Here is a 25,294-nt window from a genome sequence, read left to right on the forward strand (position 1 = left end):
GCCAAGCGAAAGGCCACTGCCATCATGCAGCACCACAAGGTGAGTCCGCACACTCGTGCACACCGCACGCGCACACACGTACACTACGCACGCTTGTGTATCGCCACGTGATATATCGGTACTTGTTTCCCCGATACCGCGTTTCGCGGCACGCCGTAGTTCGGACGCTCGGCACGTATAGTCGGGGACGCTCTTTTCGAATTTTCGGGGACAGTCACCGGGATGGACGGACAGAAGGTACCTTGGACCACCGACGGCGGGTTCGGGGTTGAGGTCCCTCACGTTGAAAAGAGCGAACGGCTCCTCGATAGGCAGAAGAATCGAGTTAACCTTGAGATTGGACGCGCCAGTTTATTTTACGGGCGTGCCGACCCTCGTCCTCCACCCCTGCCCCCCCCACCCCCATCCCCCCATCCGGCGGGCTCCCGCTGAACGTGACGATGAATTTTTCCAGCGCTCCAAAGCTCGAAAAGCTCGCCGGAGCACGGGCGCGCTCCGTTACGTAACTCGTTACGGCGCGCGCGGAACCTAATTTTTTTTTTCGGTGCGCGGGAAGATAAACTGCGAAAAAGTTTTAATTGAAAGAGTTGTGCAAATCCAGCGCAGCGGCGGTGCCGACGACACGTCGAGGTGTGCAGCCAAGTGCGTTCTCTAGTTCGAAAAATTGTTCCCGTGCCCCGCTCGTGCCTCGCGCGCGGAGCACGGTATTACGCGCGCCAAATTACACGCAATGTGTCGCGACGTAGGTCGACTTCTTCTGGACCGTCACGCCGGCCCGCTCGTTTAATTATACTTGCACAACGAGTTGCAAGCCCGGGCATACTCGGCGGCAGAGGAAAAACCATTTTTCCGTTCGTAAAATGACAGTTCGATGCGATTCTTAATGTCCAACGGCGCCCCCGGAGCTGTCTGTTCGCTCGCGTTCCGCATTTAATCCAATTACGATTATAACCGTTGAAAATATAAGCTCGGAGACCTTTCCCGCAGATTTGCGCCAAGGAATCTGTTACCTGTTAATTAGAGGCGCGCTGGCATTTATTACGTTACATAATATCAATAGAGAACAAGTGAACACGGCGCGGCATGAGAATTGTTAGACCGCGAGCACTGAATTCTTGAAATTTATAATCTAATTTACAATCTGATACTTGGCTGTTATTTATTCGCTCTTATTATTATCCGAAATAAAGTGTAATCGTGATTATGTGCGCGTCGATAACGTCGTCACACGTTTGACACACGCGCGACGAAGAGGTCAGCGATCGACTCTTTAAGTTCGCGCTAGTGTATCATAAGTAAATAATTTCCACTTCTTCGGAATCATCGCGAGTATCGACGGATGATCATCCGTGAACCTCGATGACACACACGTCCGGCGCGAATCGCGCAATTCGCTCGTCAATGACGAACTTGCTGCTCGGATCGCACTTATCTCGCGACGTTTTTTTTCTCTCTCTCTTTCTCTCTCTCTCTTACAGTAACCGCGCTAGATTAGACCGACGTATCTATGTGAAAGATAATCCCCGGATGGCGCATTCGCGCGCAGAGGCATTCTCGACTCGCGCACGTGCTCGCCCATTCGCGCAGTTGTCTTTGATTAACAGCTGTACGCGCCATTCGATCTTCACCTTACCGAAAACGCATACGATTTACGCCGACGTTTCTTTCTCCTGCCAGTACAAATCCACACAAGCGTACGCGAAGTGAAAAGAAACACTGGTATCGATGGTTCACGCGGATAATTTTCAGCTTTAAAATGTATCGCGTAAAATATCACATTTCGCATAACGCGATGTGCATTAACGGACCCAGCGGTAAGATCGAGAAAGGAGTCGATACAATTTTTAATATCAATTTTATGCAGTGCGCTACCTCTCGTAAATATGCGGTTTACCGCTGTAAGTTTAATATGCGCGCAAGAGGGAAAATCCGCAATTAAATTAAATTTGAAAAAAAAGGTGGCAAGTAAAGCGGGCAATAATACGAAAGTATCGAAGTGTTAAAAAATCCGGTACACGCGTGCCATCCTTCCTCGCCGTTAATCTTCGTTCATATCGCGAGCGTGATTAAAAACTGCGCGTTTATCGGCCGATAAAGGTAAAATCGGTGCAAAAAGGGACCCGAGCGTTCGTCGCTGAAACGAATTACAACGGTAGTGCGTCTCTTAACAATTTTTCGAATATCCGTCTATGCGATTTTCAGAGTGATAATATAACAGCCGTCGAAACGCGGTACCGCGAGAAGCGAGTCCGATAAAAATGCGAGCGCGTATCGAATATGTCTTGTTAATTTATCGATCGGCGTGTTCGGCGCAGTGTAAATTGCTCCCGATGACATCGTCCGAATTATATTCCCTTTCACGTCGCTACTCATGCCTCTGTTTCCATTTTCATCGCGTATTTATGTTAAATGTGTGCTGTCCAATTTTCACCTCATATTTACGCCAAATGCCACTTTCGTGTTCAACGAATAAAGGAAGTTATCCCCCTGTGCAGCCGGAATACGCGCGATAGCGATAATTTTTTAATCAATGAGCGAATTCATTAAAAGTGAAACGTCGGGCAAGACATACTTGCGTTACACAAGTTCATTTCCCTGAAAGTCCCAACCTTCGAGGAGTCTCGTATTATTAAGTGCCAAACAGATCCAACAGGTTGCATTCTTCATATTACGCTAATGTTTCTAGATCAAAGTTAGCGTGAAACGTGAAATATCTTAATGCGCAGAGAGGAAACGGAGAGCCACTGTTACGATTGTGCGTTCCACACCGGCGGAAGTACAATACGGAAAGATGCGTGACGAATCCTTCGAATTTTTGAAAGAGAAAGGTCGCCCTTCTCTCGTTGCTTGGAGCGCCTTTCGTTAAGCCTCGACGGTAGATTACGAGAGGACGGAGCTGAGCGAAGAGCCGGGGAGCGTGCGGGAAAATAGTATACACCAACGGTATTATGCCGGGAAACGAAAGCAAAGTGTAAATAGTAACTGCGCTACCACACGACGAGCTAGATCGATCGGATCAGGAATCGAACTGCGAAAGCCGAGTCGAAGTTGAGGCAGGTTCGGGACGCCTGCACGCGCGTCCTTCCTCTCTTATCTCTTTCTCTTTTCCCCTCTCGTTCCCTCCGTCCCATCCGTTTCGTCCTGTTCGCCTGTCTTCGTCTTTCCCCTTCCTCTTTCATCACGGCCGTCTCGCTCTAGCGAGATCTCCGTCTGTCTCACGGCTCTGCTCTCTCTCTTTCTCTCCCTCTCTCCTTCTCGCCAACTCCTCTCTCGTTCTCCCCGTCGCGTACCTACGTGCCTCTCGCTCTTTCGTGGTCCAACAGGTTATATTTTTCCGCCAGCGACATCTCTTCCTCCCGTTTCTCTACTCCGGAGTCGCCGCGCTCTCTCCCTTTTTCCTCCTTTTTTTTCGGCTCCTATTTTTCTTAGGCCGGCACGCAGGCCGTTCTTCTTTCCGTCGTGGCACATGTTTCCGTTTCGTCGGGGACAACGTGGACAATCTTATCGCCACGTCGCACAATGATCAAATTCCGTTCCCTCCGAAGTCGCACTACCTGACAGATTTAACCCGCGCCAGTATTGTTTTATTTAAACGTGAAAAAAGATTGATTCTACAATAATCGCGCAAATTACCACCGATATCAAGATAAGATACGCAAAATGTATTGATGCAATAGGAAATTACGTGCTATTTTAGCACGAATGCGAAAGGGAAAACCGATATCTAGCATATAAATCGTGGATTTTCATGCCTTCAGAAACGTGTGTCGAACGGTGTTGATTAACAGCCCAACACTTTCCGCGAATAATCTTCGGTAAATTCGTAATAACCTCGCGGCTTACGCTCCCTAAGCCAGCGAAGGAGCTTCCGTAAGCGCGGATAATTAACGCCGCAATTAAAGCTCGCGTTGCTTGTATTTATTTTTCATTTTATTAAATTGCGACAAATGATTTAAGCAGCGTAGGACCGCCCGCACACACTCGCACGCGAGCAAACACGACTTACCGAGCAAAAGTAAATATTGTATCGCAAAAGTGCCGGGTGGGACGGGGGGGTGGGGGGTGGGGGAGGGGCATTAATTCGTTAAAAGCATTCCGGCGACAAGTATTTTTGCCTTTTTCTTTTTTTTAATCAGTATAAGTGCATCCTTCGTCCCTCGCGCGCTAATCTAGCTCGACCATTTCCATGTTCGCTGCCGCGAAACTGCATGAAACGCCACACGAGCCACCGCAATAATCATGTTTATAATTCGCGTCGAATAGTGGCTATTCAATTAAACGCTTCTTGGACCGGCGATGTATATTTATCGGGCGAAATCAGAGATCACCCAATCGTCATTATTCATGTGTCGTGTCGTCGTATCGGCGCTGCGCTCGTCATACGTGACGTTTGAATGTTAATCAATATGCCTTTTTTTTTTTTAGCGGAAACAGCTGAAAAATTGGCCGTCGAAATAACCGATAATATATTTACGCGTCTCTACAGACCGGCAATAAATAAACACTTTTGTTGTCCCTCGCGCAAATAAAAAAGGGGAGAGCGAACGCAATTGCGATTGTTAGCCTTTCGGGCGATATCCGAAATTAGGAATTTTCGCAGCTTCGTAAAATGAGTTTCCGCCTATTCTCACAAATTAAATTCTCCTTCGCAAGTCTGCGAGAATAAATGTACGTCGTACGACACTACGTGATATGTACGCGAGTCAGGTGGACGATCACCTCTGAATTCGCTCATTCGCGGGGGAAGTCACGTGGCATCTCGGGAGCGAGTGCTAATGAGGCGTGCGATTCCTCTCGTTAAGAGACTAAATAATGGGATGTGGCGGGTCAAGTAAAGGCCCGAAGGCTCGACGTAAGCACGTAAGGTGCTTTCGTATGTATAACGGTAATCTTGTCGATCGAAAAAGACCCTCGGACGATCAATGTTTATACTTGATACGCCGACCGTTCTATTTGTGGAACACATATGTATCTTTTTCTCTTTCGCCATCAGTTACTGTCTCAATGATTTCATTTGGAGTCGATTTCTTTCTCGCGACAAAGATGATTTATTTCTGCGTTAAAAATCTCAGCCAAAAATGTCTCACATCGGACAATTGTTACTGTACACCTGTACGCTGTCTCCAACTGTTGTTGTTCCTTTTTTTAAAGGATACCTTAACATTTTTACTGAGGAAGGACATCGAGTTTGATGATGTTTCGGTGAAATTAATATTGCCAATGCACAACGTCATCGGCGAATAATGACACTACGGAATACAAATTGTGTTTTCATATAACGCACAATTATATCGCAATTAAACGTAGCGTTATAATAAATCGTCATCAAAATCAGCGGGGGTAATTACCAATTACGAAGGTCGTTCGGGATTTTGCGTACTGCAGCTGGATGTATACCTGACATCCCTACTTTTTTTGCAATTAATTGAAACGTGCGTCGAGGCGATTAAGTAAAAGGCCGCGGCAATATGTTTACCAGAGGTCCGCCTATCTCGCAGATTACTTTTTATATCTAAATAATCGATTGCACCGAACATTAATCTTGATTAACAGAATTATTTCTCCGCCTGCAACATAATTAGAACTACAAACGTCGCTGACAGAGGTAATCGATCACAATTGACAACAAATATCGATAGTTTATATTGAAGTGGAATAAATTCGTTTCTCAACGTATCGCCCTGTCGACTCCTTTGTATATTAGAAGCGAGGTGACGCTTTGGCCGTTCCTGTGAAATAACTGCGCCCTTGAGGAAAGAGAGCGGAAGATATAGAAATCCGAATTATTGCCTCTTGCTTAATCGCAGCGGCGCAACGCGAAAGGCAGAATGGCGCCGTGCTTTTTGCATCGAGAATATGTCCTCGTTATGGTTGTCCCAGCACGATCGTGCAGTCTCACTGCGAACTCGGGCAGACTCAGGCAGAGTAGAGTCGGCGCGAGAGAGAGAGAGAGAGAGAGAGAGAAGGGAGGGGAGAGGAAGGTTCGTCCAAGGGTACGGGACGAACCCTCGTATTCTCACCGAAGTGAAGGGCTAGTATGGATTTCCCATAAGATCAGGTATGCCTGGTGCCTGGAACCGACAATAAGGGTGCGCCGGTGTGCCGGCTCAGTATACCGAGCTGGAAAGGAAATGGAAGAGTGGAAAAAAAAGAAAGAGAGAAAAATGTTACGAGAGACAAAGAGAGGAAGAGAGGCGGGGAGGTGGGGCGAGACGGCGCGAGTACAAGGAAAGAAAAAGGAGGAAGGCAGACGGACTGGCTCTTCTCTCACCCCGTTTCTAGCTTCCCCACGGTGGGTCTACCCCGTTTTAAGGCCGGCGGTATAGAGCGCGTTCCAAATATATCTGACCTGGGGCCCTTCGAAAGCGCCGCAACACGTTTCGTGCACGTTTCCCCAAAACCTTTCCTTTAGTTATGAGACCTGACGTTCTTGCGGAGGGGCAGCGGAGACGTCTACAAAGTGAAGGAGTCGAATCCAAGCGTCAAAATGTAAAATACGTTCGGACCGATTTGGGATCATCTTCCGGCGTTCCCTGCAGTCCCCGTTCGTCATCTCCGCGCAGTCTCGCACGGAACGCTTCATTTCGTGCTACAATTACGCACGGCAAAATGAAATGAGAGAGAATACATTTCGTTGAATGCTTATTTGTTCGACGGCAGCTCTCCTAAACCATGAAAGGGCGCCATTCGTACCCGAAGCGACGGGCTCACCCTCGCCCTTTTCACCGGCGCGGGAGACTTTATCCCGAAAATGGTACCCGGTATGTTTCAAAAGTGCATTCCACGGTAATGCACTCGGCTCGGAACCACGCCCTACGTCCTTCCTCTCCCATGGTCACGGAGAGATTTCTCTCTGCTCACGTCTCGAGATCGCCATATACCTACCCTAGCGCCCGCTGTGCAAGCGTGCTTTCTTTGTACGGTTATTTTTATCTTTTCCTTCGCGGAGCCAAGAGAACAGTCCGATATTACCGACCCCGAAACGGCGTGGCGTAGCGAGAGAAAGAGAACGGTGCAACAGAAAATATTTATGGCCACGCGGTCGATAAAATTACGGCGAATTTACACGCCCGATGGTTGGTTTTGCCAAACTCTCATTCCTTTTAAACCAGCGGGTTTTATTACTCCCTGCGAACAAGCCCAAAAGGACTGCGGGGCGATTCGCTGTATTATAGACTGGAGGTGCCGGGACTTTCGTCGCGTATTGCAATTATCGAGATGAACTACGGTTAAAGTAGGGCGCATATTTAACTATTATTCTTTAGAGTGTCAACGCCTCGCCAGAGTCATGAATAAAAAAATTCATTAATCTTTTTTCGAAACCGGCACCTCCGTCCTTCATTTTAATTCATTGATACAAGCCGCAATATCTAATTCATCGCGCGCTATCTTTGTGATTCTGTGATCTGTCTCCTTATATATTCACGCTCTTCGCAAGTCTCATTTATTCTCGCCAATTATTTCGGTTTCGTCCGATTCTATTCATCACACTAAAATGCAATTTACGTTTTCGCTAAAAAAGAAAACGAAAAACGCGCTATTGAGATAAGTGACGTAAAATCGAGCGCAATACAATAGCCGACTGTCGAATTTTCGCCAAGAAAAATATCTGTTCGAAATCCATGGAACTCCGTCCTCGAAATTATATTCGTATACGTGTGGGGACTTGATTAGGTGCCGTGTACCGCGTTAAAATCGCAGAAAGAGGCGCGCAATCAGCGAGGCAATGTCTCCGGATTGTCCTCTTGCTCGCTCGCTCGCCAACCGACCGACCGACCGACCGACCAACCAACCAACCGGGAATCACGTACCGCGACACGAATCGGAGGAAATGGAATTTCCTACCAAGTCGTCGGCAGGCCGGGCAGCCTGATGATGGGCTTATCGACGTCGCTGGCCTGGCCGTTCGTCAACCGCTTTACACGGGCACGGGCGCGAGCGAGCGCTCACGCATGTACGCACGCACGTATGCACGCGCTGTGTTAGGCGGTAGGCGTGTGTTGATAGCGCGAGGTGATGTTTGTTGCTAGCCGCCGGGTGATTCAGGGAGCCATCCGTGTCAAGGTACACCGCATCGTCCGCGACGTCGTCGTCCACATGCAACGTATTCTGTATTCTTTTTGTAATCGTCACGTGCACACGGACCGTACTGTACCGAGGAGTGCACGCGCGCGCGTACATACACGCCGCTCTTCGCACACAATCGTCGGAGAGAGACGGACGAAGAGGAAGAGAGAGAGAGAGAGAGAGAGAGAGAGAAAGAGCGGGCGAATGATAGCCCGAGGAAGAGGGGGCGATAAAAAAAAAGGAGAAGAAGCCGTGGATGCGCTCGTGTGCTTTTTATCGTTGCGGTGCTCTCCCGGCGAAACGAGTGTCGGTGCGTGCGTACACGCACGCGTGTGCGTATCGTGTACGGACGACCGGCGAACACTACCTCCGTTATGCGTGCGATTACGTACTTTCGCGATTTCGCTTAACCCGCAAACGACTTCTGTGCGGGTCGGGGCGATTCGAATCCGGTATCGCAGTCTCGCGCGCGCGCGCGCGCGCGCTTAATAACGCACCGTTTTACGATCTCTATCCGGTCTGCTTTTGGCCGCGGTATCGATCCATCTAACACGATTTGCCGCGACGAAACGCGTGTCTGGTCTTTTCACTCTGCGGCGCCGTGAATTATTCGCGATCCCGTGATAATTCACACGTCTGAAATAAATCTGCCGCGTGGCCGGAGAAATTTGACGGAAAATGTTAGGAGATGAATTTTCTTAAGAATACCTCAATTTTCCATGCGCGACACCGCGCTTCTTTTCCTTGCTTATTTGAAATTTATTTTATACTTCGTATGTTTAATCTATCGCATCTATAATTTTCATCTTCATCGATCACGTATGCTTTGAAAGATTAGAGAGAGAGAGAGAGAGAGAGAGAGAGAGAGAGAGAGAGAGAGAGAGAATCATACTTTAGATAATTTAATAAAATTTAATCAAGTATTCGTGCGAAAACAATTATTTTGACATTCTCCACAGACCGCAAAGTTTTGTTTGATTTCTATTACATAATTTGATCCTTGAAACAAAACGATAATTATAAAGATTGCGTTTTGGATTTGTAGCTTCTTATAAGTTTGCAAAAATTTAAATAGTAGGAAAATAATTTCGACAAACTAAAATTGAATTTCGATAAATTAATGTATGCGTAGTGGCGAGTGCGGCGCAGAGAAATGTGCGCTGCTTAGTAAACAAATGAACGAAAAGATCCGAGTTTAAATCCACGGATACCACTGATTTTTTTCGGAATTTTCCGAAGGAAAGTGGTAACCACCGAGATTATTCTGCCACACATATCCTTTTAAGGGTACAGCCCTCCAGATTGAAGGTTTCCTTCGGCAAGATTAGCAGCCCACCGAAGATGAAGTAAATGCTCAAAGTACCAGTTCGTTCTTGTACAGAATTAGTACAGAACGAATTGGATAAAGCGGGCTTTTAAGCCTAACACGAGGAAGAAGAAGAATATAAGTGTAAAGTTTCTTCAAAAAGAAAAAGATTGAGTCTTGAAAATGTCAATAAAAACTATTGTAAGAAACTTTCTTTATATTTTAGACTAATTTAGACCGTCCTTTGAGGATTTATTTTAACGGTCAAACGTGTCCAAATATTTTCATAAAAGTTTTATGTTTACGCATGGCGTTGCTATCTTTCTATTATTATTCAGACAATCGAACCTTTCTTTAAGCTGTCCGCCAGTTTTTCTTCAAGCCTTCAGTAACCTGAAACCTGAAACTGACATTTATAAATGCCTTTCGTGCTTTCGAAGTCGACAAATAGTTATAGTGAAACAAAAGTGTACTGTAATAAATCTGACTGAAGAGAATATATATTTGACATATTCTATGCGGCTTAAATTCTTGAGCTTTTTTGGCGTTTTGAATGGTCATTGCGTTACCGGCGGGCATAGAAACGTTGCTGCTCTAAACTAAAATCATAGAACAATCTGAACATTGAAAGAATTGTCTCGCAGACAAAGGCGTCTGAATCATCATCAAGGATGACTTTCGACTATGCTCGCAAGATAATACGACGGAGACTACTCGTATTGTGCGAGATTAAAAATGTACCATTATCTATTCGATTCGCGCTTACAGACAATCAGCGATTGAGAAACTGATTATACCGCCTGAAATTCTCCAACGAGGATATAACGAGATTTCTTGAGTATTCACAATATCAATAAGCAATATGAAAATTCTGACGTAATAGAACGCTTTATTGTGAAAATTGTCTTAATCCACCCAATTCGTAACTCCCGTGAGAAAATCGGTGCCTTCGGTCGACGATTTTTAATCGGTAATTATCGCTGACTGGTACTTTTTTCTCTTGGACACCAAGAGGACAGTCTGGACTCGAAACGCGAGTTGTCCTTACGCGCCATCGTTCAAGCATTCCGTGCGCGCGAGAAACAAAATGCATCCGACCTTAGCTCAAATGCACACATATCAGCCTCCCCCCCTCAGACGCAGTCCTATAAATTTCATACCTCTTCCAATCCTCTTGCCATCGTTCCGTCCCGGCGCGCTGCCAATCAAGCGCGCCCGCGGATCGCGGGCGATGTGAAAGTTTCACTCGTGATTACCCTCCCCGAAGTCAATTAACGGCGAGCGAATTCGTTTATCGTGGAGTAATCCGCGGTCCCGGACCTGGGCCAAGCGAAGGGTTCTTGGGTGTGCGAGTGCGCGCGCGTCGGAAGTTAATTCCGACTAATCGACATAGGTACGTACTTGGTCGCTAAGGGTGGCGGAGCCGATCCAAAGATAGGCACGAAGTCAGGGATCTCTGGCATCTCTTTACCCTCCCGCCTTCGTCATTCTCTTCTCCTTCGGCGTTTCTCCCGCTGCTTTCCCCCCCCCCCCGCCCCTCGCTCTTCTTCACTTCGGGTCTGCGATTCTCCGGCGTAATTAAATCTGTCCCTGAAAATATCCAGAACCCCAGTCGGCCGGATTTGCCGATTACCCCGAAAATTGACGATCGTCTGAATCGAGACCGGATGCGACGCTCCGCTGGTAATTATACCCAGCCTCGTGGATTTTCATTATTCATGTGCGCAGGTACGGCGAGTAAGCCTCGGAGGTTGGCTCCCTGCCTCTTCGAGATGCAACGGACGATCCGAGGTAACCGAGATGATCCGGCAAATTAGCCGCGAGACCGTCTAAAAGGATTTGAGGGGTTCCCGAATTTCAGACCTACCTCAAGCTTCGTAATTGACAAGAAACATGCTATCGACGTATTTGCAACTTAGCATTTTAATATGTAAATACATCAGCACTGAGTCAGCGGTAAAATAAAGGGTATCTCGTAAAGTAGCGTCTCCCCGTAATCGATAACCGGAGTCAAAGTGATCGAGTCGCGATCGTTGTCACGCGATAAAGTGCCACATGACTAATTTATGAGCTAAAGATGAGGAACGGCGGGGAAATACGTCGAGTTTTTGAGCGACTTTTAAACGCGGGAGACAAAGTTTCTTTTTCTCGCCGCTCGCGAGACGTCCCGATAAGAAAATCGATGCGCGGCGAGTTAAACGCCGCGACGCATAATGACCGCACTTTATACGACATTGTCCATTTCGTCTGACAGTTGGTGCGCGCAAAAATGCCGCGCCGTACAGAGGCGAGAAACGGCGGCCGAGCAGTTTGCAACTTGCCACCCGGTACTAACGCCCAGACGCATATATACGTATTCGTGTGCGCATGTGTGCGCATATACCTGTCCGATTCCGAACAAGGGAGCGCACATAGAGGGGTTGGCGGTGGCAGGCTACATTGGGGGTTGCGGTGTCAATAATACATCGCGCTTCTCGTATATAGGTGACTCGCCAGCGCGGCTGCGAAGGACGAGCGAGCCCGAACAAGGGTGGTAGCTTATTGGAACGGGCGTTATTCTCAGCAAGAAGCGTATTCTCTCGACGCGCGCAAGATGCGCGGTACGGTTTCTTCAAATTTTGTTCAAAACTCATGTATCTCTGATACTAAACGATTCAGTCGTTAACGATTCTTCCGAGGGCGCGAAATTAAATCGCATCATTGTGAATTATTCACCAGAACCAACGCTCTCGCGTCTTTCAACCAAACCCTGTCCGCTTTTACACCGAAACGGAATGCTTTCTTATCTCGCGTACGCCGAGTCCCACCGCTCGTAGCCATCGCGTCGTATCGCGCCGCATCTCCCCGTGACTACCTCGCGCTGTTCGAGTTTACGGCCTCCTCCCTTCTGTCACCACACCACGCCACACCACACCGCACCACACCACATTACCCCACACACGTGGGCTCGCCGTATGTCCGTTCAGACGGACCTCTGCGGTACATATATTAGCACGTACCGTACCGTATGTGCGTGCACGGTACCCACGATCGTATACAGGCACGCGCAAACCCCGTGTGTGTGATATATGCCTCGGCTGTACGTGGCGCTTGAGTGGAGATGTGTGGCGGACGGGTGGGTGGCTCGTGTGGGCGGGTGGACGATAGTTTATTCAGCGGATTATTGACGGGTGGTGTGTTCGGGCTCACTCTCTGTCTCTCTCCTCGCGCATATATCTATCTCTCTCTCTCTCTTCCCTCCCTCCCTCCCTCTTCGCTCTTTCTATATAACTACGTACGGCACACTCAAAATAGCCCCCGGTCAACCCCTGGCGATGGCATTTCAAAATATCGACCTTTTCGAATTTATCCGCGTAACTCGATACCGTACATGCACACACGTCGGCACAGGCCGACTCGCGGAAACCGACTCTGATCGCGCTAATGATACTACGGACATCGGGTGTTCCCTTTCTCATTTGTAATGAAACGTTGGCCTGTCAACGTTCTATGCTGGCATTCGGGAAATGAAGAGAGTTGGTTCGCGTCCTAGGAATATACCTGCCTATAGAAATCCTCAGGAACACGTATCACCTTGATACGCCCGCATGATTTTTCCGCTGGAAATATCTCCAGCACTTGCGCGACGAGCGAAGTATGGATCACACTTGTTACGCGTTGCGGCGCGGCATGAATTCCGCAATTTCAAAGGCGCGCGCGTACCGTCGATACTCCGGCTGCTCCGCGAAGCCGGCACACGCTGCAGGCTGCGGTGTCAAACGTGAAGACGGCAACGCGCGCGGGATAATTAATTTCACTACGCCTGACTGCGCGTGTGGGAGCAGACGGCGAGTGTTTAGTTACGGATACTCACTGGCCTCACTTCCCCCCTACCGCGCTCGCACACGGCACGAAACACACACGAAACGCGCGCACGCGTCTACTCGTGTATTTGCGTGATATCTCGCATTATCAAGGTGAGCCGACCGTCGACCACCGGGACGAGGGCGGAGAGGAGGGGAAAGGGGGAGAGAACGGCGCACTTATTTTTTCTTTTCATCCGGCCGATGTGCTGGCGCGGTAGGTAGATACACGCATACACGCGCGCGATCCAGACTGGGGACCTAAATACACAGGAGAATTTACACTCGCGCGCGTTGTCGAGTTGATAGGGATAGCAGTGTGGGTCCGCGTAATTGCCGGCAGCCAGACGCGGCGTTACCGACCACTTCCGGTTCACGTATCCGCTCCTGCAAACACCTTCCTTTTGCTCAGAGTGCATCCGAAGCGAGCCACGCGACGTCGTAAAAACAAGCGGGACTTTTCGGTCCAAAGATGTATCTTATGCGTTTCTTATTGAGCACACACCAAATGCAAGTGGAATCGGCAATGCAAATCGACGCAGTCGAGCTGAACGGGTTGATAAATTGTGGCGCATTTAGCAGCGCGATTTCAAGCTATCTTCATACATTTTTATACTTTCTCGGCTCCAATTTACGCGCGTTTATATACTCGTAAATTATTTCACGCGCACATACGTAAGTGATAAACGCCGAATACGATTGATAGATCATTTTACATGAATGGAATGGACAATGAAGATGACCGTCTGGTCCGTTTGCGTCGGAAGGACTCGATATCCCCGGTGTATCGTTCGGCGTTGATCGCGGATGCATTTCGTGTCCTCGCATGCACTTTCCGGTGCATCGCACCTGAGTGCCGTTGCGCCGCAATGTGGAGTGATGCGAAGAGTCCAGGAGAATCCGCGGCCCGTGTCTGATACCGTCTACTTGCATTCGTACTTGCGCGCGTGTACGTACAATGCGCGGGCGCGCGACCGTACCGAGAAATGGTGGAAGAGAGGTAACTACATGGAGAGGCGAGGTCTCGCGCGAATCGATGGCTAATAGCCTTCCCGCTGTAATTAATGCAACAAGTTGATACCTAACACTTATCTACGGTATGGTATGTTGCCGCGCGGCTTTAACGGTTAACCCGCGACGAGTTTCCGAACGAGGATAGCGTGTGTATATAGCTCACAATACACAATGACACGGGGCTAAGGGACGACGCAACCCCTCGCGCCACGAGCGATTTATCAAATTGTTTTATCTTCCCCCACTGGAAAGATAAAACTCTCTCTGTCTCCCTCTCTCTCTGCTCATGGATGGTGCGGCAGATAGAACGTCACTAACAGAAGAGAGGATGGAAAGACAGAGAGGGGAAAGAGAGAGGGTGAGAGAGGGGGGTGAGGGAGGAAGTAAAAGGGGGAAAGCGGAAGGTGTTCACGGAAGTACGCGGAAAACGAATATGTTTTTTGCAAACTCAATAAAAACGGATGCGCTCTGGTCCTCTCTTTTTCTGATTTTCTGTCTTTCTCTCGTTTTTTCGCCTCTCTCGTGATTTTTTTCCCCCCCGCTAACTGCGCACAGAATTGGAAAATATTCACTACGGTATTTCGACAAGGGCTTCCCCCTCGCACAGTATAGTTATGGGTGCGCGCTTTAATTGATATTACATATCGCGCGCGTCGAAATTTACCGGCGATAACTGCTCGTTCATCCGACATATGTACGTTCAACTGCATACTGACGGGCATATGCCAAAATTGTTTAACTAAAACAAAAAATGTCGGTAGAAAAAAGGCAACAGCTTCCTGCTTTTCTAATTCAAACTTCGACTTAGAAAATCATTGTAATGAACTATTATTGTCGCGTTAGCAAAATCGGTGACATGTAATTAAATTTTGTTTACAAAAAGATAGTTGACAATAAAAAACAAAACGATTGCTGTATACGTATATGAAAACTCCATTGAATTGATATTCATTATTCTTGCAGATATCAATGCAATCATTGATAGCCTGTGAACACTCGTACCTGATATCCGTTCTTGTAATTTCTTGGATATACATCTTTCAAAACTTCAAATGATTAAAGTCAACACCTTATTGGAACTTATTTCATTTCCCGTTGAATTTTATCGTAATTTGTCCAATTTGCATCTTGTATGAAACGTACTAAACTTTTAATCAGATCTTATATTTTAATTAAGCAACATGGAGACGATGGGACAATTTCGAAAATGCCCATTTAAAGTCAAAATTTATCTCGCATGGCGCCTACTTAAAGACAGTGTATTCTTGGAAAGGCGCCAGGAGATTAAACATGCAGCCCAAGTTTCCAGAAAAGTCGGCGTTGCAGTCCTTTCATTGCACCGTGCAAAGAGGATTTCGAAACATCTACAGACGAGGGTTAACGTCGGATTTGGGTAGGCTCAGGTATAGAAGCGCCGTTTCAACCTCGTCGTAACCCCAAAACTCCGAACACACAATTAGCCCCAGTCGGTGTACACCCACAAGCGCCACGTCCGATTCTTAAAGACCCTCCGCCGGGTATTAAATGCAAACCCCCCCCCCGTTTTCGAGGTGGTCTGAAAGAAACTAGGGAGAATGCTGGAGGGGTGAAAGAAAGAGATGGAAAGAGAGAGGGGCGAAAGGAGCGCGGGGAGCCTAGTCGGTTTCAACCACCCCAAATGGGAGTTCGCGCGAACTTTCTGGCAGAGACTCTCTTGCTTCCCTTCTTTTGCACATGCGAATGCACCTGCAGCTGTGACCGTGTCTGACGGTGGGCGGGGGGAGCTCGCGGAGGGTTGGAGAAAAGAGCGCCAGGAAAAGTAACGAGGGGTGGGTCACTGTATAATTACCGTTAATTGAATTCTTAGTAGCACTCGCCTGATCTAGATGTGTAACCGACACCTACGAGGGTTTTCACGTTATTAAAGGATACATACGCGCGTGCTTCGGCGGATACATCGAAAGGTTAGTTCGTCCAATTCGCAGCTTGATTTTTGTCAGAATTTTACTTTGCCATTTGACCAGGAGTTTATATTAAATACAACAATTGCAACGGATAAATAATATCTCTTGCCACGAAAAGTCAGACAGACGTCAAGTTCGCGCACAAAGGTACGTCATTGAATCAGGCTAGAATTCTGGGACCCTACGTATATCTAAAAATAAATCTTAATGCATCGAAAAAAATGATTGCGTGCGCACCGTCAGGGTACGAGGTCGTTTCGACGGGTGTGCCTCCTCGAGTGAATTCGTTTTCCCTCCCTGTGCTTCATCCGTGTTTGCATGCGCGTGTGTAAACTGCGCGCTCAGTTGCGTGCGCGTTGGGTTGGGTCGCTGGCATTGTTTGCACTTAAGTAATGGTTATTCATTGCGAGTAATTCGCAGAGAGAGAGAGAGAGAGAGAGAGAATGGGAGAAAGAGGGTATGTGTGTGTGTCTGTAATTTAGCGCAGTAACTGAGGGTTATAGAAAGGGTTGCGCACATTATCGAGTCCCTCGGTCGTTCTTAATGATCAAAAACTGAAGCTACTGGGTCACCAAATTGCCCGTCGATAATCCTAAGTAAATGGCGCGAATGGAATTCGTGACGGACACAATTTAATTCAACCGGTAGTAGCGCGACCCACTGAAAACTTTCATCTGTTCCATCTGACAATTTCTATAAAATTTGGAAAAATGTGTTAATTAAATGAAATTGAAGCCGGACGGAAAATACATTATTACAGATTTACTACACGGATATTGGCACTAATAACGACGCAAGAACGATTAGCCCTTTTGGAGATCCGACATTTATAGTCCGCAAATCAATGGTCCTGCTATATATAAAGATGCACTTTCGTAATTATAGTTCTGCAATTTTAAATATTCACAGATATTCGAGAACTTTTACTCACGTTACGAAGTCGGATATACCAACCTCATATCACATGACCTTCTTAGAAATACGCTGTTAATAAATTTAGTTATTATTTATTTGTTTTGTCGCGTGATCTTTCTTGTAAAAAAAAATCGCTTTATGCAGGCGACACGTATAATATAGGATTTGGCCATACCGAGGCTAAATTATTGAAATCCAACGCGAGCTTATTAATAGAGAACGTAAAATATCACCCTTTGTACCGGGAGAATTAATATTGTTTGTTGCAGACCATGGTAACAAAAGCCCGCGCCCGCGCCCGGCTGCATGGAAATGTGCCGTTTGCAAAAATGATTTTCGAAAATGATTTTCGAGATGCACCGGAACGCGCCCGTCGGATAATAGTTGATTCTCTTTCTCTCTGTCCCTCGAGCGCGCGCGCGAACTTTTCGCTCCGCGAATTCTCGCAATAGCGCAGTACCAGCGGTGCAATCTCATCGAGAGCCAGTTTACGATGCGGCCCCAACGCTCGATGCGGTGGTGGCTCTTTCCCGGCGACGCATCGTGCATTTCGTTTCGCGAATGTCAGAGGTAACGTTCCTGGAAGTCGGTCTCTTCTCTCGCAGGAAGCTCGCGAGACGATGCGACGCGACGGCGACCATGGAAATAAGGTCGGAGTGGAAGCCGGCGGATGGGTTGGTCCTTTGAGGAAACGAGACGAGAAGCGGGATGACGGGTAGGAAGAATGAGAAAAAAACAAGAGTGCCGCGTAGTACGCTCTTGCTCGGCTTGATATCGCGCCCAGTGTGTGTATGACGCTAATTAAAAGGTGGAAAAATAAAGGGCGATGTAAATGGCAAAAACGGTGCGCGTGCATCGAAATCGGAAGTCACAATCGGGTGTTAATATCGAGTTTTAGATTTTAAACGATGATACTTAAAAAATAAAAGAGAATACATGTATATTTCGCGTGGATTGTGTTTTTAAATTAAAGAGAAGAATTTAAAACATTTTATATCGACTCTCTATTGTTTTTTTGTAACAAATTTGTCGTTGTAAATTTCAACAAAATGTTTTGCGAATTTGAAATTCCACATAAATTCGGATGAAAAAGAGAGGTACGGAGGAAGATGTAACTGTACAATTTCATCCCCAAGGGGACACCCAACGAGAGAGACTCTTCAGAGACCGCCCTTCTCTTCCGTTACTCCCGCGAAAGAATCCTGTCGATCTCGCGCCGTTACTAGAGTCACTTAGGTGTAACCATGCGAGTTCGATCTCACGATAAAACCACCGTGTCCAATCGCCGCAGTCGGTTCTACTCTTTCACTGCACCTAATCGATCTAATCGATCATAAAAACGTATCGATCTCCGCATAAACTTCTTGTTGCGCCTTGCTTGAAAGGTCCGCGCAAAATTGCACGTCGAAAAGAATTGCGCACCGCCATTGATCAATTTCGCAATTTAATCCGCGCGTATTCTTTTCTTTTCCAGGTAAGGACGAATTCCGACGAGCAAAGTCGAAACCACGCAGTTGCCACATTGTGGTCCTAGATAAAGGTAACGAGTAATCTGATCACTTCATCCACTGCCGAGAGAGGAAAATGATTCGTATATGTCGACGTATAATAAGCTAATGTTTAATCATTTCTCTTCCCGATTGGGACACGGATTATCTCTTCCTCCTCGTCGAATCTCCTCGTGTTTGCGTCCGTCGAATTTTTCTTTCGTCGTACAGTATAGTAGCAGTGAAGTCATTTAGGAGGGTCGATCGAGAGCGCGGCAAAATTGAAAATTGCCATAATGCAGCGGTAGTTATGGTAATGCCCCGTAATATCGGCGCGCACGGTCATAGGGCGTGATTTGAAAGGGGATTTTTATGCTGAATTTTACTACCTATCCACGTAAGTCTCGCACGGAGTACCGAACAGGTACTCAATTATCTAGGAAGGAGTAGCATAATAATTCGCTGCCCCTCCCTCCGCAACTCGCTCCCCGCTTCATGATCAATCGCTGTAATCATCCGCTCGTAATAATCCGATAAAATTTGGAGTCGATTTACTCCTCGCGATTGTTCCGAGTAGTCTCGAAAAACCATCGCCCCTTTCTTTCAGCGATTTTGATTCGAATCTACAGTCATCCGTAGCGAAATGCGACCGCCGATTGTATCGCGATGATAAAGTCACAATCAAACGGTGCCCGAAGGTCCTAACTGTTCCACAGCTACGCCCCTACCTTTCCGCACCTCCCCGCGTTTCAACGAAGTCATCGACGTCCCCGTAGCCGCGGGTTTTAATCTGGCAGCGGCGATTAATTACGCCGTGCGGACTGCGATCTTCGGTGTCTTACTAGCGCGCGCGCATCAATCACGTTCCCGCGGTGCCGTTATTACTGGGCGAACCGGAGATAACTTATCACGCCTAATATCATCGATCTAGAGACGCACCCGTGCAGCTTTGCATTTCGATTATGTACCACGCGCACGCCGCCGGGCGGGCCGGCGACCACTACGAGTAGACATCGGACGTTGACGCATGTGTCGCATTCGAGACGCGTCGTTGCGAGAGCGGGAGACACTGACCGAATTGAAATCTATCACTTTTCACTTTACCGTTTTCCAAATGAAATAAATATGAAACAACGCGCACACGAGTGACTGGCGAACATCTAACGTCTCGATGCGCTAGAAACGTAATCCGATTGGATTCAGCATGATTGATTCGCGAATTCTCTCTGGTCAAGTAGAGGGATAAATAGTTCAATTAATTTCTAAACGTTCGTTTAATTATAACTGCGACGAGATGATACACGGTACAGAGGAAACCGAGCTGACAGCCAAAGGGCCCAATGACTCGCGTGATCGTTAATCCCCGATTGTGCGTGTTTCGCTCGACTATACCTGTTAGTGATTTATAGAGGAAATAGCACTACTTCATCCACAATTTGGAACATCCGCTAGTCATCTCGATTTCCGTTGGACTTCCGCCTTGCGTTCTGCTAGTCGTTACGTCTGTCACGGGACTTTAACTAAGGTCTGCGGTAACCGTGCCATTAACTATTAGCCGATTCCCCAACCTCAAATAACTTTAATCATATTTTAAATCAGTCGTTTTTGTTTCAACCACAGCTGGTATTAAAAAAAATATACAATATATTCAACTATTATAGGATGATTTTCGTTTCGATATTTTTAATATAAAATGTTAACTTATTAAGTTTGACTTGAGTAATTTAATTAAAGCCTTGATGAATTGAATTAATTAGTTTAATTGTTACAAAATATGGCGGTCTTTTTTGTGCGAGTTCTTTAATAAATTCACCATTTAAATAATCGATCAATCAGGTACGAAAATTCACGATTAACTTCAGATAGTCCGTAACAAATTTTACGAAATATCGCGAACAAATCTTGCAAGTATTGGTCAGTCACTGTCGCGACATGATAAAATCATTACATTCGTACGTACGTTAGAAGTGTAAGTATGATCAACATGGTGGAACATTATCGTTCAACGTTTATGTCCCGGTTGTTAGACGATTGGGAATTTTCAAGTACAAACGTTAGCATCGCGCGCGCGTTTCGTTGAGCGTTTTTCGAGCCAGGTACGTGAAGCTGGAGAATGAAACACACAAGTCGAGCGTGATTTACGAGCGGGGGAAAAGTGAAAGTATTTTTTTTTTCAAACGCCGATATTTTTATCCGCGGATAATTTAATATTAGAGAAGAGCGACAGGTGCGGGAAATTTCAAAACGCACGTTTTTCGCGCAGCGTCGGAGAGAGAGCTGAATCATCGGGGATGCTTTGAATATGATCTCGCATCGCCGGTCGCTATTAAATAAGTAAGAATATAATACGCGAAAAGAAGTCGACGCATTAAAAGCCATCGGCAGGGATGCAGTTACAAGCATAGACGTACGCGGAGAAAATTTTCTCTTAAAATTTACCCTGGAAATCGTGTAATTGTGGCACAAAATGGTATTTTGAGGAACTTTGTGAGAGTTTCCTGAAATTTTACCATACGTTTTACCAGTAAAATATACACTAAGGCCCGGGTTTTCATTCCCTGGTGAAATGTTAACCAGAAAATGCAAAACCGGGTCTAAGTATAACCACTAGTAAAATGTATGGTGAAATTTAAAAAAAACTCTCATAAAGTTCTTCGAAATGCCGTGTTGTCCCACGATTACCTAGTTTCAGGATAAATTTTAAGAGAAAATTCTCTGCAGGTATTAATCATAGACTTCTTATGAGGCAGTGGAGCCCTAAGCTGGAGCGTCCGAGGGAAAAGGTCAGCCTGAATCCATTTGGGCGTCTATTTTCCTCCGGCGGGCGTGGGTCACGAAAGTCAGAGGAAAACAGGCCACCCAAATAAATTCCTACTGTCCTTTTCTCTCAGGAGAATGTTCCCACTGTCTCGTAAGCAGCCTACGGTTAACACGTCTACGATTACAACGCATTCGCAACGTAGTCGCTACGCAATCCCCCTCGGCGCGGCTTTTCATGTACGCAGGGGGGAGCAACGCCGCGCGCGCGTAAAATTACCTGACCACAAAAATCAACTTGCCGACCGCGTCCAGTTCCTTCACGCGAGTCCCCTTACGTAAACCCGTCTGCGTTCGATTAGCGGATGATGATACCACCACTCGTCGCGCACTCAAATCTCTCGTCGACCGGCGAAATTACGAGCTTACGAAATATTTCGCGGCGTCAATCGTAGATCACGGCGCGAGATGAGTTTCGGCGCGCGTCCCACTCGGTCGTAATCCCGTGAGTGCCTCTCTCGCTGCCGATTTCCGAAATGGCTCGTAGGAAATTTTTTTTTTCCCCCCCCCGAGCTTCAGCGACTACGGGCTCGGTATTCTACGCGAGGAGATCGATACGTAGCACGAGGCCCGAAGCCAAACCGTACGTCATGTAGCATAAAACATAAGGTTAGCCTTGTACGCGTGCATGTGTACGTTCGTGTGTGCATCCCACACGTTGACGGGCGCGCGTGTAGGACACACACGCGAACGCCGCCGCGGACACGTACACGTCGGGCTCTCTGACAGACAATCAAACGCGTATTGCACATTACTCCGCACCGGGAATTCACGCTATCGCACGCATGTATAATCGAGACCGGGGGTTGGGAGGAGGGGAGAGGAAGTTCCAAGTGCGAGATGCGCGTTAAGGTATCTACGTGACGGGTCCGCGCAACGTGCGGCGTAAGACGCGGGCGCACACGCATGCTCTATGCACATGTACACGGACGATGACCGTACGAAATCCGCGGACTACCGAGACAGACGCTCCATCGCCAGCGACGCCCACTCTCCTAAAGTTGCCAAGACCTCGGCACAATGAGTCCCGACACGGCAGCGGCTCTCATTCGAGCGACAAAGCGGCAACAAAGCGAATCTCGGCGAAACCGATGATCCGAAAACGGAAGCGACCGAGAGCGGTCTGAACGCTGTGGAAATGAGGTCGGATGCCGGTCTCCTCGAAGCGCGAACAAAAACCAAGGCGCTTCCTATCTCTACGCTCGAGTGTGCTCGACGCATTTAGCTCCGATTTAGACCTAATTCCGCTGCGAGATCGCTACTGCGAGCGCACAGTAACGTGTATACACATTGGAAATTATCGATAAGAAGACGAATTCCACTCGGATGTCGTAAGAAGGTTCCTCTCCAACAATACGATTTTGTCGGCGGAAGTAAGGTAGTACCAAATATCGCCTAACGAGTTTTTATCCCTGTGGCCACAAAAATGGTCGGAAAAAGTGCTAATAGAGCTTTTAAAATGACGGACAGACATCACTTTATTTGTCACCAACTGGAAAATGTTGTAAGCGTTTGCCCAGCTTTTTTTTGGCAAATTTTGTAACGAAATGTAAAGTGCCATTTTTTAAAACGCGTTCCTAATATGCCCTACTTGTGAGCTTAATATTAAATTAATTGTTAATACTTAACTGGCATTGTGCTTTGACGTTTCATTGTAATACTATCATTCGATTCTCTGATTCATGCTCTCTAACGCGGTATTCTTGGATTTGAAAAAGAAACAAGCAATAATGCAACTACGCTATTTCCCGTAAGCCCCTGTCACTAGATCAGCCGACGTCATTTTACAAAAGTGTCATTATCGTTACAACTATATTAAAAATACCGGCGTTGTTCATAAAATAAACTAATCATCCTACTTTACACACAATTCTGCCCACAGTTAACAGATATCAATATTAGTTTCGCTAAAACGGCGTTGGGCGATATTTGGTGGCGAACATGTATTGGCCACTGCCCTATACATGCTCGCCATTAATTTTCGCAGTTTCGGAGATTAGATATTCGCTGTAAACGAACAAGGGAGTGATTTGCCAGGACCGAAGTCAGGGTTCAGCGCGCGCAATTGTGCACGTACGAAAGACTGTACGGGGAATCTAACAAAGCCAGGAGCGATCCATCAGCGCCCGCCATTCGCTCGAAGGCGGTATTCGTTGGGTGCAATTTTACACACAGCTCCCAGCCACTATGACTTCTTGCGATATTGCGATATTCTTGCTGTATGCCCGCAAAGGTTGGCACACGCGTCGCCTCTCGGCGCTAAGGGCTATTTTCATGACAGGGGTTGGGGACGCGATACCAGAAGCATCGTACCCTTTCGGTACCATATTACGGCGCATAGCCTGTGTACCCTATATTACGCTTAATCGCCTCCATTATTTACGGGGGTTGCAGAATACAGCCGAGGCGCCGCGCGTCTGCGACGGTCTCCGCTCGGAATCTTTTTCCGCGTTCGCCAGTTATACCATGCTTTTTGCGTCTAGCCATTTCAAGGAAGACCGTATCGGTGCCAGCACACACAGCTGTTGGAACGTTCACGTAACAAGATATTGGCATATTTATTTTCGCGCGTAAAAAAAAAAACGGCGCGTCTGATTTGTTTCTATCAATTATTGGGGAAAAAACTACCGCTGATATAAAATTGAAACCTACATCATTAATCGCGAAACGCGCAAAACACATTCTGAATACATAAAATTGATATCTGTGTATTTTTTAGGGAATATCGATTTAATAAATCGAAGATAGATTAAGGCAATTTCTTCGGGTCTAAATTATTTTCGAGCGCGTTTTTCCGTTAACCAAATGTAAGCGTTAAACATATACCTCTAATAAAGTCGCTGAATTCTGCCGCAAAGAATTACAACAATAAACGTCAGTCGACAGACGAGCGTTTGCCGTCACATCCTCGGCAACACGTACGAAGAACACATTACACAAATCTGGTACGCTGTTCTCTTTGAGGAACAAAAATCAGCGACGAGAAAATCACCCGCGGAGGACAACCCGCTCTCTCGCTTTGTCGGAAGACCACGGGCGTTCTATTTCGGGGACGTTTTCAGGAGAGACGCGACGCGAGGCGACGCGACGTGGCGCAGGGAGGGACGCCTCCCCTAAAAAGTCAATTATTTTGCCGGTCTCTCGCACGCGCACACGCAAATCGGCGCGGGAGATCTTTTTAGCGATGACCGAGGTGCACCAGGCGCGACTTTCACACGTGGGCTCTCCTGCGGGAGCGGCGTGTGCGCGCGAGCGGTCTAATTATATCTTACTTTGTTTGAGTACAACGCACCTTTCGACACGCACCCGCTGTTCCTTCTCCACCTCCTCGTTCTCCCCGTCCCTCCTTCCGCTACCTTCTCCATGCGCGCCGCTGGCTCGCGGCTCCTCCGCGTCGCGTTCTCCAAGCGCCGCCAGCGGCGATTGGACGCGCGCCAAATCGAACACGATCGCTCGTTAAATCGAGTCGCGATTTACGTAAATTTCCTGTTCCGCCGGACGGTCTCCGTGGGCGCGCGCCCCGCGATGCGATCTCGAACTTGTCCCCGCTGAGAAGTATTATTGTAAACGGAAGACCCGGATCAAGGTCTTGCTTTTGTTACATGTGTCGCACGGGAGTGGAGAAGCACGTCGCGGGGCTATCGTCTACCTGCTCCAACTTCGGAATGCACGCAAATAAATATTTTCCTTTCTGCACTTTCAGAAGTGCCTTTACTCCAAGTAACGTTACCAGCGCCTCTGTATTTCTACGGCCGTGCTCTGTCGAAATTTTGCACCAGGTCCAAAGAGCAAATCTCCGAGAGCTCTCAATTTTTTTTCGAAAATTATAGTTGCACACTGAGAAAGATATTTCTCCCTGAGCATGTACCGATCTAATAAACTAAGAAGCGTATTTTCCCTGGA

General features: G+C 47.2%; 1 protein-coding gene across 7 annotated transcripts in view; it reads left to right on the forward strand.

The window, feature by feature from the left end:
- The window catches only part of LOC105561338 (nucleolar protein 4-like), a 67,171-nt gene that overhangs the window by 1,900 nt on the left and 39,977 nt on the right, over positions 1–25,294 (forward strand). For 3 of the 7 annotated variants that reach the window (XM_012011215.1, XM_012011217.1, XM_012011219.1), the window contains exon 1: positions 7–39. The exons of the other annotated variants lie outside the window; for them this stretch is intronic. In XM_012011215.1, coding sequence (XP_011866605.1) covers positions 25–39 — 15 coding nt within the window. In that variant the 5' untranslated portion in view covers positions 7–24. Of the gene's footprint in view, positions 1–6; positions 40–25,294 lie in introns of those variants that run through there. 7 annotated transcript variants of the gene reach the window in all.

This window comes from Vollenhovia emeryi, unplaced genomic scaffold (assembly GCF_000949405.1).
Source record: "Vollenhovia emeryi isolate VEMERY1.0 unplaced genomic scaffold, V.emery_V1.0 DF939208.1, whole genome shotgun sequence".
Classification (NCBI taxonomy): domain Eukaryota; kingdom Metazoa; phylum Arthropoda; class Insecta; order Hymenoptera; family Formicidae; genus Vollenhovia; species Vollenhovia emeryi.